At 37.8% G+C, this 13288-nt stretch overlaps 2 gene segments (V, D, J or C); both read left to right on the top strand.

Annotated features, from left to right (window-relative positions):
- LOC120574359 overlaps positions 1 to 13288 on the top strand; it is a gene marked incomplete at its 3' end in the record, with an annotated part of 37351 nt that overhangs the window by 19459 nt on the left and 4604 nt on the right. The window contains 1 exon segment of the V gene segment in view: positions 13191 to 13267. Within this exon segment, the coding sequence occupies positions 13191 to 13267 (77 nt within the window).
- Positions 7184 to 7712, top strand: LOC120574591. The segment is given in 2 exon segments: positions 7184 to 7293; positions 7394 to 7712. Coding segments are annotated over 2 exon segments (366 nt in total).

Below are 13288 nucleotides of genomic sequence, written 5' to 3'. Positions count from 1 at the left end.
AACCGTTACCGCGACAGACACTAGCCAGGAAGATACTATGCCACAATACTGCCTATCAGACAAGGTATTCACAGCAAGTAACATCTCAAAACCAATGATGATAACTGGGGTTGTGTTTATTAATGAAGCCTCAGCCTTCAATGCCATTAGGCTACATCTGCATTGAAAATAAAATACAAATAATGAAATGTCACTGGCTACAGAAACCCCAAATTACACAAACTTGTAAATATAAAACAGTATACAGTATTAATGACAACACTTTCAGAGATAAAGTAGGCTTCTTGCTGTACCTGAACATGGGGATTAGATTAGTGTAGTTTTAGGTCTATACCAAAACTACACTGACAGTGTTAGTTACTATATACTATAACTATTCAAATATAAATATATATAACATGTGTTGCTTTGTGTTTTCTCAAAGTTATTTAACACTTTTGATTCATATTAAGGCTGTGAAATGCTGAAAATGACTAGGCCCTATCAATGTTGTCTGTGAAGCTTTCACAACCAACCACCATCTCTTTGCCAGTTCCACAATAGTAAACGCAAAAATGAAAGACAAGGAAAAACTGCACTCTGATGGAAGACAGACAGAAAGTGCAAGCTAGGATGTTTTGGTTAAACTTTTGGTTACATTTGGTGAATTATTTAGCCCCTTCCCTGTTTGTTAGCACGTTTAGAGTGGTACCAAATGCATGCCTGATGTTTTCCCGTTTAATTTAATACCATAATCTTCATCCTAGCAGCAAAAGTGAGCTCACTACAACCTCTCATATACAACCATGTGAAAGCCCGGTCAACCGTTGATTCTATTAACCGCGTTTAATGTTTCAAATTAACCTAACAAAAATGATTAAACACGTTAAGTTTGACAGCACTAAATGGCACGATCATTTTTCATGATCATGATGTACATGTTGAGCTGACTATGCAATTCGCTAACAATGGGAAAAGGCAGCCTACAATGTTTCCTGCTCCTGGCACAATTAACTCACGTCTAATGATGTAGGTCTACTCTTCTTCTTCAGTTTTATGTTTACACGTAGCATATAAGTGGATTGGTATTTGCGCTCGCTGCTGTTGGCTGTTAATATCGCTTTAATTGACTTTGTTTTTTGTGCCGACGGCCGTCGGTTGGGCCGCCCGTTCTGGACTTTTCCAGAATGCACAGATTGTCAGACCGTCACTGGACATTAACGTAAAAATGTAAATATAATCTGAATTCTAATATACGGTAAGATTGTTCTCATTGTAAGAATAAAACAAATTACGTTAAGCAGAAAGCCGTAACATGAAAATGTTTTGGGGAAAGATTGAACAAAAACACTGTTCAATCAAAAAGGAGGAGTTAATGCAAAACTCAGATATCTTCACCTCTACTTATCTGAGTGCAGAGAGGAGGACAGAGAACAGTGGACACACAGTTTAACATGATGGACTATAGGACAGGACTGCTGCTTTTAACTCTCTGCTGGGCAGGTGAAGATTTTCACTAATCTTAATTTAACATAGCTTTTATTTGCGTGTCACGCTTATTTCACTCGATGCTTTTCATCCTCTTGACAGGTGTTGATGGTCAGACTCTGACAGAATCTGAACCAGCGATTAAAAGACCTGGAGAATCCCACAGATTGACCTGTACAACATCTGGATTCACATTCAGCAGCTTCGCTATGAGCTGGATCAGACAGACTCCTGGAAAAGGACTGGAATGGATCACTTACATCAGCGGTGGCAGTAGCTACATCTACTACTCTCAGTCAGTTCAAGGCCGGTTTTCCGTCTCCAGAGAAAAAACAAGCAGAGGTGTATCTGCAGATGAACAGTCTGAAGACTGAAGATTCTGCTGTTTATTATTGCGCTCGAAGACACAGTGACTGAAGACAGTGGAGCAGCTGCACAAAACCTCCACAGACAACAAACAACAATGTGATCTTAATGACATCTGACTTTTTTCACCGCCTGAAAAGCACTTTGATATATCCACATAAAATGTCTATATATTTTAAACTCATGAGTACATATTTATTTTTATAATGATGTTACATCATCCACAGTAATAGAAATAGTTCTATCAACTGTCAAACCATTATCTAAATTGCCAAAGTATTATTCATGAGTACTAACCATGAATGGTATAATAGTATGACATAGTGAGCTCAATACAAAGCAGTTGTAAGAAATGATACTAGATGTTGGTGATCAGAATTAGTCCGATTATTTATATTATTGTGAATGATCTCATGTGCTGCTCATTCTGCTCACAGAGACCAATGAGAAACAGAGCCTTGATACCAACTGAACTGACTTAAGATTCTGCTGTTTATTATTGCACTCAACAGCCACAGTGACTGACATCTGGATTCACATTCAGGGCAGCACTTAAAGGCGGATCAGACAGGCTCCTGGAAAAGGACTGGAATGGATGGCATATACGCAAGCTAGTACTCCTATCTATTACTCCCAGTCAGTCCAGGGGAGATTCACCATCTCTAGAGATGACTCCAGCAGTAAAATCTATCTGCAGATGAACAGTCTGAAGAACGAGGACACAGGCAGTGTATTACTGTGCACGAGACACAGTGAGAGACGATAATAGGAGAGTTAGGGCTGGGCGATATGGACCAAAAGTCATATCTCGATATATTTTGGCTGAATATCGATATACGATATATATCCCGATATTTTTTTCGCGGTGAGAGCAAATGTTCAGTCAAAGCCCAAATCAAATATGACATGTCACAAGTAGTTTCATAGAAACAGTTGCAAAATCAAATAAATAATAAACCGGTTTCTTCACCTGGTTCATGATTAAATGCTCAGCTGTTCAAATAACAATAAAATGTAAACCTAAATACTGTATAACAGGAGTAACTTTTTGAAATCAAAGCTCCATAGGCTATTTGTGATTTCGTTCCAAAGGTCAATTAAGCTTTTGATATTAATATAATCTACTTTGTTAAAAATGTAATGCCTCATGCCTGTAAGCCTAGGTTATAGTCCCATTCTTCCACTTGATACTGCTTCCACTTAAATAAACTTAAGATGAACTATCGACTACAAAACAAAGAAATTTATTATGATCGGTTCACAGATCTGAGTCCAAACGGAAACTTCACCCTTCTGAACTAAGAGTTTCTGCTTCAAGGTGAGGTTTAAACAGACTGAAATGTCCAGGCTCATTCCTCCACTATTTATTTCTGTATGTATTTAAGCGTTTACATGTAATTTTAACGGGCACTGAGCTCCAGATCCTGCAGCCGCAGACGGTTGCGCCCCGCTGTAGCTTCTCTCCGTCCGCCTGCGCCGGCAAACTTAGTGGAACTTTCAACCGATATCGACATACAGGTCGTCCTGGACTACGTGTAAGATCCTACCGGTCACCACTCTGTCTTTGGCTAGTCCGATCTGGATCAGCGGGGACCGCACGCGCAGCGCGAAGCGAGCTGTGTTTTTGCCCGGGGGAAGAGACGCTGCGGCCCGACACGGGGCTCTCCGCCTCCGCTACCGCCGGAGCTCAGATTGCTGGTCGAAGGCGCCATATATAATCATAAAACACATTGTCACCTGTTAAATGTTATCCATGCTGTTTGTTCTTTTCATTTCCTCTATCGAACATAATTAAGCAGTACAAAAGTCCGGCATCTTTAGCGTTGATCTGAATGCTTCGGCCCCCTGTTCCAAGATGGCGGCGGTTTTGACGTATGTTTAGAACCTCACGGCGACATATCTATGGGAGCAAGGATCACTTTTGAACTATATCGATATATGCGATATGGTCTAATTCCATATCTCATTTAAAAATATATCGATATATTTGTTTATATCGATATATCGCCCAGCCCTAAGGAGAGTCATACAAAAACTACTTCCTCCTTTTTTCCCACCACCACTGACATTCATTTGTCTCAGTAGCACTTTTTGCCAAACTGCTGATAAGTTCTCTGTATTATTGTTGTGAAACTGTGTCCACATGTCTTCACAAGTACCGGCATGAAGATCATACATAAATCAACATTTTGGCAACATTTAAAAATAAAAGCTTCCACATTGTTTTCAGAATGGACACACTGTTTTTTTTTTTCTCATGAAAATGATTTTTCTGTACAGAACCAAATCCACACAAAATCCTGAAATTAACACTTTGTATATCCATGAAAAGGAAGTGATGATATTTAACAATTTAAAACATTGCCAATTTTGCAGGTCCTACAACATCAGCTTTAGGACCAGCAGGATGATTAACAGCTTCTTCCCACAAGCAGTAGAAATAATCAATGGACTGTGTCCCCTCCCCTCACACAGTCACTCACTACATCCAACCCCCCCAACACCTTGACAGCTAGTCACCTGTCAAGTTGATGACACTGAAATTCACCTTATGATGCTTCCTATTTAATAGACTGATTGTTCTCTCTGAATGTTGGATTTTAGCTCTATTTTAGATATGACTGTTTTTTTACTCATAAATATTTATTCATGATTTTATTTATTGCACTGTGACTGATAAGAAACAACTTTTGGTTTGTTCTGTGAATGCAAGTAGGCCTACTCAGTGAAATGACAGATACAGATACAGATACTTGATACTTTTAAATATCCTCTGACTTGATAGATTGTTTTAATTTGTCTGTTCATGGATCTTAGCAACAACTCGTCCCATTATGAAAGCAGCTGTATCTGCAGATGAACAGTCTGAAAACTGAAGATTCTGCTGTTTATTATTGTTCTCGATGGCCACAGTGACACAGGAAGGAGGAACGCTGTACAACAACTCAACAAGCCAAAAGTTTGCTTTCAGCTTTTCACATTCACAAAAAATGACATTTAAATAACAGTTCAAAATCATGAACATATTCAGAGAAACAAAGTCTCAATAAGACTGCTTCATTCAGACAAGTGTTATTTCAGCTCTGGTGTTCTCTCATATTCAGTTGAGCCTGGGAACATGAACTATTCTGTTAATTTTAGTGATCAGACTAAAACTGTAGTTTATTTATGTTATTGTGAATTCTCTCATTTGTTTTCTATTATGTTCAAAGTGACTAATGAGAAACAGTGCCTTGATAACAAGATAAATCATAATTTAATACATGTAATTAAACTGTGCATGTTAATGTCAGATGTCATTTGTGTATATTAGAATACAAATATGGTTGTGGTGTTACTATTGATAAACATTTTACACAAATTAAAACAGCTGACTTGGAGGGATGACTCTGACTCAGTTTCATTAAATATCTCCGGTCCAGATGTTTCCTCCCTGTGAGGAGGAGTCGATGCAAAACTCAGATATCTTCACCTCTACTTATCTGAGTGCAGAGAGGAGGACAGAGAACAGTGGACACACAGTTTAACATGATGGACTATAGGACAGGACTGCTGCTTTTAACTCTCTGCTGGACAGGTGAAGATTTTCACTGATCCCGATTTGAAGTTGTCTTTAAAACATTAGCAAAATTAAAAGCAACTGATTATTTTCTTTATTTGACAGGTGTCGATGGTCAGACTCTGACGGAATCAGAACCAGCGATTAAAAGACCTGGAGAATCCCACAGATTGACCTGTACAACATCTGGATTGTCATTCAGTAGCAACTGGATGGCCTGGATCAGACAGGCTCCTGGAAAAGGACTGGAGTGGGTTGCTACTGATGCTGGTGGTAGCACCAAATACTACTCTCAGTCAGTCCAAGGCCGGTTTACCATCTCCAGAGACAACAGCAGAGAGCAGCTGTATCTGCAGATGAACAGTCTGAAGACTGAAGATTCTGCTGTTTATTATTGTGCTCGAGACCCACAGTGACTGGAGTTGGTTGAGCAGCTGTACAAAAATCCTGCAGTACTAATTTTTATGGCTATATCCTATGCAATATTATATTTATTAATATGTTATAGTTAAATATTTGGAGGTAATAGTCACTGTTATTTTAATGTATTGTTTTCCCACATGAATAAAAAAATACACTTTATATATTATATTAACATGTTCAAGCAATAACAACAATTTTGTTGACAACTTAGCTTCAGTGCTTATCATCTAATAATACATAAATGTTTATTAAGTCAGTTTCATCATTACTGAAAAAACAACAACACACACTTATTATCAGAATCAGTCAACTGTGGGAATGAGTGTGGAGATGAAGAAGGTTGGTGAGCTAAGATGGGGCCTGGTCATATAGAGGATTTGTGCGTAAATCAGGAATCAGCTGAGTTCTTAGAGTCTGTTACAGACTTCAGAGGGGTGTACACTGTTATCCCGAATTAGTTGACTTTAGAAATTTGTGTGGAAACCTGTTGCCTTAAACCATCTAAGTTTTTACACAAGGTGAACCTTAACAGGTCAAGTTATATTAATACAGAGCGGTAAGTTGATGCAGTAGACAAATCAAGTCTACATTACTGTAGTAGTCAGTAGTCTCGCTTTGCCAGACCTTCCTCCACCACAGTGCTGTGGAGGAGGGTCTGGCTAGTCCACACAGCATTCCTGGATGGGAGAAAAACATCCCTGCTCTGGTTTATTGGCATTTCTATAAACCAATCACAATAGTCATGGGCGGCGCTAAGCACTGTATGGAGTACATTATTACCTTGCAGAGATCTGAGAAAAGGTTTACTTTAGTCCTCATAAATCGACCAGAGTTTAAAATACCAACACAAAGAAATCCCAAGGCAACAGATATCTGGCCTAAATGAATCCCTGAAGTGGAAGGTCAAGGATATAGACTGAGTAGTCAGAACTAAAAATCATTAGTAAACATAAATACTTTTTTTTCAGGAGACATGTCTGAAATAAGCATGTTAAAGCTTTAGTGCGTAACTTTTTTATATTAGTGAACGTCCGTCACATTCAAGCCATTATCACACATTTATTTTGAGGGGCAAATCTGAGTGAAATACTCACACTGTAAAGCTCTGCCTGTATGTGTAACTTATATATATTTTTCATGTATTGTATGCAGGATGTTTACAGTAAAATACCTTGTTTCCAGGCCTTCAATGTTTCTTTTCATCATTTTGTCTTAATTGTTCTGTTCTTAAAATAATCACACATCACCAGCAGCAGGTAAAGTCCATCTATAATGTTCCCTTTTAAACCTGTAGAGGGAGGTCTATGCAAACTCTTCCTTCTTTATAAACACACCAACAGAAACTGTAGAATCATTAGAGGCAGAACATCTGACAGCTTCATACATATCAGAAAGACTTTGATCAGACATTGGTTCATTGCAGAGTTTGATGGGAAATATGATTGTCTGGGGTTTATTTTTTGTAGTTGCTATTAATGGTGAGGAAATCTTTTTTGCAGTTACAAAGTAAAGCAATTTGGTTTTTAAATGCTTAATATTTTCAAGTGTGATGGATGATGATCATTTCTTTCCTTACAGGAGTTTGGAGTGAGATCAAACTGGACCAGTCTCCCTCTGAGGTGAAAAGACCTGGAGAGACAGTGAAGATGTCATGTATCATATCTGGTTATAGCATGACAAGCAACTATATTCACTGGATCCGACAGAGACCAGGAGAAGCTCTGGAGTGGATTGGGAGAATAAGCCCATATAGAAACACTCCGAGCTATGCCAGCTCCTTTCAGAGCCGTTTCAGTTTTACTCAAGATGTTCCCAGCAGCACTCAGTACCTCGAGGTCCAGAGCCTGACAGCAGCAGATTCTGCTGTTTACTTCTGTGCTCGACAGACACAGTGACTGAAGACAGTGGAGCAGCTGCACAAAAACCTCAACAGATATGTGTAGTGATCATAATAACATCTGGGTTTTCTTATCAGCAGCATATACATGTGTTTATATTTTAGACAAATGAAATATATTACACATCGTCTGCAAATATTTACTGTGTTTACACAATTTGTGTGTGGCTGACCAGCAAAAAATACTGTTTGTGCGGTGGCGGGAAGTGCAATGCAACATTACAAAGAATGAAACACTTTTACAAAGCTTGAGACAAATTTACATTTTGGAAAACAAATTTACATTTTAGAAAAACAAATTTACATTTTGGAAAACAAATTTACATTTTAGAAAACAAATTTACATTTTGGAAAACAAATTTACATTTTGGAAAACAAATTTACATTTTAGAAAACAAATTTACATTTTGGAAAACAAATTTACATTTTAGAAAACAAAATAACATTTTGTAAAACAAATTTACATTTTAGAAAACAAATTTACATTTTGGAAAACAAATTTACATTTTGGAAAACAAATTTACATTTTTGGAAAACAAATTTACATTTTAGAAAACAAATTAACAAGATGCAAAACACTTTTACCAGTCCTGAAACAAATTTACAAATGACAGATTCTTCACGGAAAGGGAATGTACCACATACACCGGAAGTGATGAGGTGTTGTATACATGTCGCCTTGACTACGGCAGTTATGGATCGAATCGTCAATAGAGCCGCCATCTTGGAACAGGGGAGGCACTCCCTTATATACTGTCTATGGGCCGTCTTTAATGCATCAGCGTCAATGTAGGCAAAGGTCTAACGGAAATAAAATCACTATAAATCGTCAAAATCTCATGCGATGTTGTAGTTTTTTAAACAAAAGACAAAGAGACTAATTAAGGTGTTAATACAAAGAATATTTATTATAATCAGTTCACAGATATGAGTACAAACGGAAACTTCACCCTTCTGAACTAAGAGGTTCTGCTTCAAAGTGAAGTTTAAACAGACTGAAATGTCCAGGCTCACTCCCCCACTAATGATTCATTTATTTCTGCATGTAGTTATTCATTTAACGAGACTTAAAGTCATGTTTCCGTCATCCACAGTCCGAGTCCCCCAGACTCCCTTTAGGAAACCTGTGATTTAAACTTCAGCAGGCTGTGACAGTCCGCTCCGTTCAGTCCTGGATCTGATTCTCCCGGGCTTCCCTTCCCTCCAGCGGGCCCAGCAATACGGCCTGGGTCTCCAGCTGCGTGGTGTCGTTTTGGCTCCCAGGAATGGGCAGTGAGCTCCAGGTCCTGCACCTGCAGACGGACTCAGGCCCTTGCCCCGCCCTTCTTCGATCCGCCGCGCTGTCGATCGTTCCCGTTTTTCCAATGTTTCTGTCAGGTTGCGTCATATAAAAACTCCAAACACCGACCACGTAAAAAGTCACCATAAACTTCATTTCACGCCATATACTCAACAACACAAATTGACTGCGCTCACCAGCAACACCCGCAACACCTCATCACTTCCGGTATGTGGTACATTCCCTTTCCGTGAAGAATCTGTCATTTGTAAATTTGTTTTCGGACTTGTAAAAGTGTTTTGCATCTTGTTAATTTGTTTTCTAAAATGTAAATTTGTTTTCTAAAATGTTATTTTGTTTTCCAAAATGTAAATTTGTTTTCTAAAATGTAAATTTGTTTTCTAAAATGTAAATTTGTTTTCTAAAATGTAATTTTGTTTTCCGAAATGTAAATTTGTTTTCTAAAATGTTATTTTGTTTTCCAAAATGTAAATTTGTTTTCTAAAATGTAAATTTGTTTTCTAAAATGTAAATTTGTTTTCTAAAATGTAATTTTGTTTTCCGAAATGTAAATTGTTTTTCTAAAATGTTATTTTGTTTTCCAAAATGTAAATTTTTTTTCTAAAATGTAAATTTGTTTTCTAAAATGTAATTTTGTTTTCCGAAATGTAAATTTGTTTTCTAAAAATGTTATTTTGTTTTCCAAAATGTAAATTTGTTTTCTAAAATGTAATTTTGTTTTCCGAAATGTAAATTTGTTTTTTTGTTTTTTGTTTTTTTCTAAAATGTTATTTTGTTTTCCCAAAATGTTAATTTGTAAATTTTCTAAAATGTAAATTTGTTTTCCAAAATGTAAATTTGTCTTGAGCTTTGTAAAAGTGTTTCATTCTTTGTAATGTTGCATTGCACTTCCGGCCACCCTATGTTTGGGATAAAATAGTATTTTCTTTTCTTCCCAAAACATCATGGGCTTTTATGTATGGCTTCCTTTTTATTTTTTTATTTTTTAAAGTGAAACAAGCTGCAGAAGCTTTGGGTTGAGTTGATAATATGGGTGTATCCCATATACTGCATAAACATATTATGAGAATAGATTATTAAGAATCAAAGACAATTTACAAATTTGATGTAATCATTCATTATGCAGTTATTTCAAAGCTGTGGCAACTTCATATCAATGCTACCACTTCTCATGTTTTGAAGGAGCAGGAGAAGTCTTCAGATTGTTGGGAAATAATAACACTTTAAAACTGCAACAAATAGTTACCAGTTTATTGGGCTCGTCTCTTTAATATAATGCAATCCAGTATGGTCCAATAGAGAAGATCCAATATTTTTCATAATGACTGTTTATAATGTAGTTTATAATGTTCTGGTCTACAGAAATTGACTTGAATAATCTGTACCTGTATTGTGCCTGTACAACCTTGTCAGCATTGCCCGATAAAAAAACTAGCTGTTTAGAGCATTCAATCACCCCCTGTCAGTTGCTGATATATATTGACATGATTTCTGCTTCTCTTACATGAACATGGCTGGGATCTTAATATAAGGCATATCCAATTTAATTGAAACATGTCAGATAAAAAATGAATTGTTTTGATTTAGAGAAATAAAAAACCATTCATCCATTAACTATACCCTCTTATTCTTGAGTCATTGGTGGCTGGAGCCAATCCCAGGTGACATTGGGGTTAGAGGCGGCGTACATTGTGGACAGGTCGCCAATCAATCACAGGGTTCATTTCACATTACATTTTCACTAAACAAAAACTGAATGCCAAGCCTAATCTAGTGGTATCCTCCCTATGAGGAGGAGTCGATGCAAAACTCAGATATCTTCACCTCTACTTATCTGAGTGCAGAGAGGAGGACAGAGAACAGTGGACACACAGTTTAACATGATGGACTATAGGACAGGACTGCTGCTTTTAACTCTCTGCTGGGCAGGTGAACATTTTCACTGATCTTGATTTGATATTCCCATTTGTATTACTGATATATTTCAAATGAAGATTTTCTCTGATCTTTGTACCAAGGTAATGCATGATATGCTTATCGTTTTTTGGTTTGACAGGTGTTGATGGTCAGACTCTGACAGAATCTGAACCAGCGGTTAAAAGACCTGGAGAATCCCACAGATTGACCTGTACAACATCTGGATTCACACTCAGTGACTACAACATGCACTGGGTCAGACAGGCTCCTGGAAAAGGACTGGAGTGGGTTGCTTACATCAGCAGTGGTAGTAGTAGCAAATACTACTCTCAGTCAGTCCCAAGGCCGGTTTACCATCTCCAGAGACAACAGCAGAGAGCAGCTGTATCTGCAGATGAACAGTCTGAAGACTGAAGATTCTGCTGTTTATTATTGTGCTCGACACTCACAGTGACTGGAGTTGGTTGAGCAGCTGTACAAAAACCCTACAGTACTCTGGTACTACTGGTAGTGCATAACTTTGAAATATTTTACATAAAATGTATATATTTAAACATTTTATATTACATTTTTGTTTTCAGGTTGTAAAGTTGTTTTATATTCTGTAATTTTATTTTCATATGTTTTATTATAAATTAATAATCCTCTCTGCATTATACACACACTTGGAAAACACATTAAAAACACATTAAAGCTCACTCATTGATACAAGTGTTAGGCTCTAGTTTGACCCAGAACTGAAGAACAGGCACACAAACACAGATGAGCAGTTTAGAGTGTTCATTAGAAACAATGTAGATTAGCCGAGGAGGGAATTGGCCAGGAGAGCAGCTCCAGGTTGGGGTTGAAGCCGGAGATATGAAGGCGGGTGTGCGGCCAGGCAGCGAAGACGCAGGGCTGGGTGGAATGGCTGGTTGAGAGCCGGAGCGGTGAGGCAAGCGGGCAGTAAGGAAGCAGATGACAGCAGGTGAGCAGCAGGTCCAGAGACGGGATCTGAACAGAAAAGGAACACATAAACTAAAGCAAAATGAGGCAAACAAACATAAAGCTAGAAACTGAGAAACCAGGAACAGAATCTCTAGTGAACTGAGTAGAGCCACGTTACCACGGAATGGTTGTAAACGAATTGGCGCGTAGGGTGGACAGCCCGGGTAGATAACTGCTGAGTGATTAGTGGTGATGTGCTGCAGCTGAGCTGGGAAAACGGAGCAGGAGAGAGTGCCCACGCATCTTGACCTAGTTTCTCCAGGACACGCCTCGCCAGCAGGTGGGAACGAACACACAGACAACAAACCCAGGGGAAAAGGGAAGAGGAAAACAAGCAGGACCGGAGACAGACACTGATCCATAACAACAAGGTCCAAAGAGAGCCCAACAATCTGGCTGCTGAAATTAAACTTCTAGAAATACTTTACATTTCTACAAAGTAAGACACAATACTGTCTGTAAATGATATGATGTGGAATCTATGAGAATGAAAAATAATGTTACTGTTTCTTTTATAAAATCACTAGAGGACAGTCAGTGTCTAGTTTCTCTCTCCTCTGTTACTAAAAGGAGAAACTCAGATCTGCTGTTCTCATTGATCTTAACTGACTGATACTCAAACTCTAAAATGATTCATATTGCTCTGTAATAAAATCAGTAGGTAAATAAGAATATGTCACTCTTTTCATCACATACTGTAATTTCATTACAATTATTTCTAAGAGAAAACAGCTGAAAGTGAAGATGAGTGATGACAGCATTTAACGTTATTGTTTAGAGTGAATTTACTTGTATCATGTATGGAGATAACTATTTTATATAAAAAAAAATTATTAATGTTTGACAATAGAATAATAATAAAGTCGTTAAGGAATTATTGTTGTGTATTAACACAAATGAAAGTCAAGAAAATAAGTGGAGAAAATATTGACAGTTCAATGCAATACATTTATCAGTACCTAGATATGATTAAATCAAAAATGACACACATATTTTCACTCGGCAGATATAATAACACTGAACAAACTCTTCTATTGACTCCAGTTAGACCAACATTGATGCTTCATATGTTTGATTTTATGCAAACTCAGTGACCTTCCTTGTTTCTCAGCTATAAAAACATCACATCAGGCTGTCAGTGGAGTTCACAGCACGTCATTTTCAACATAAACCATGTTCTCTGGAGCTCTGCTGCTGCTGTTGGCAGCTGGATGTGAGTCTCTCTGGATTTGTTAAAGTCAACAGTTCTTCTTTGCATTATAACTTTTTAACAGGTGTGAAGTGTGAACAGTTGACCCAGCCAGCCTCTGTGACTGTGCAGCCAGGTCAACGTCTGACCATCACCTGTCAGGTCTCTTATTCTGTTGGTAGC

The sequence above is a fragment of the Perca fluviatilis genome, chromosome 15 (genome assembly GCF_010015445.1).
Source record: "Perca fluviatilis chromosome 15, GENO_Pfluv_1.0, whole genome shotgun sequence".
NCBI classification, from domain to species: Eukaryota; Metazoa; Chordata; class Actinopteri; order Perciformes; family Percidae; genus Perca; species Perca fluviatilis.
Note: the sequence above shows the minus strand (reverse complement) of the source record. Positions and strands in the feature narration are given on the sequence as shown.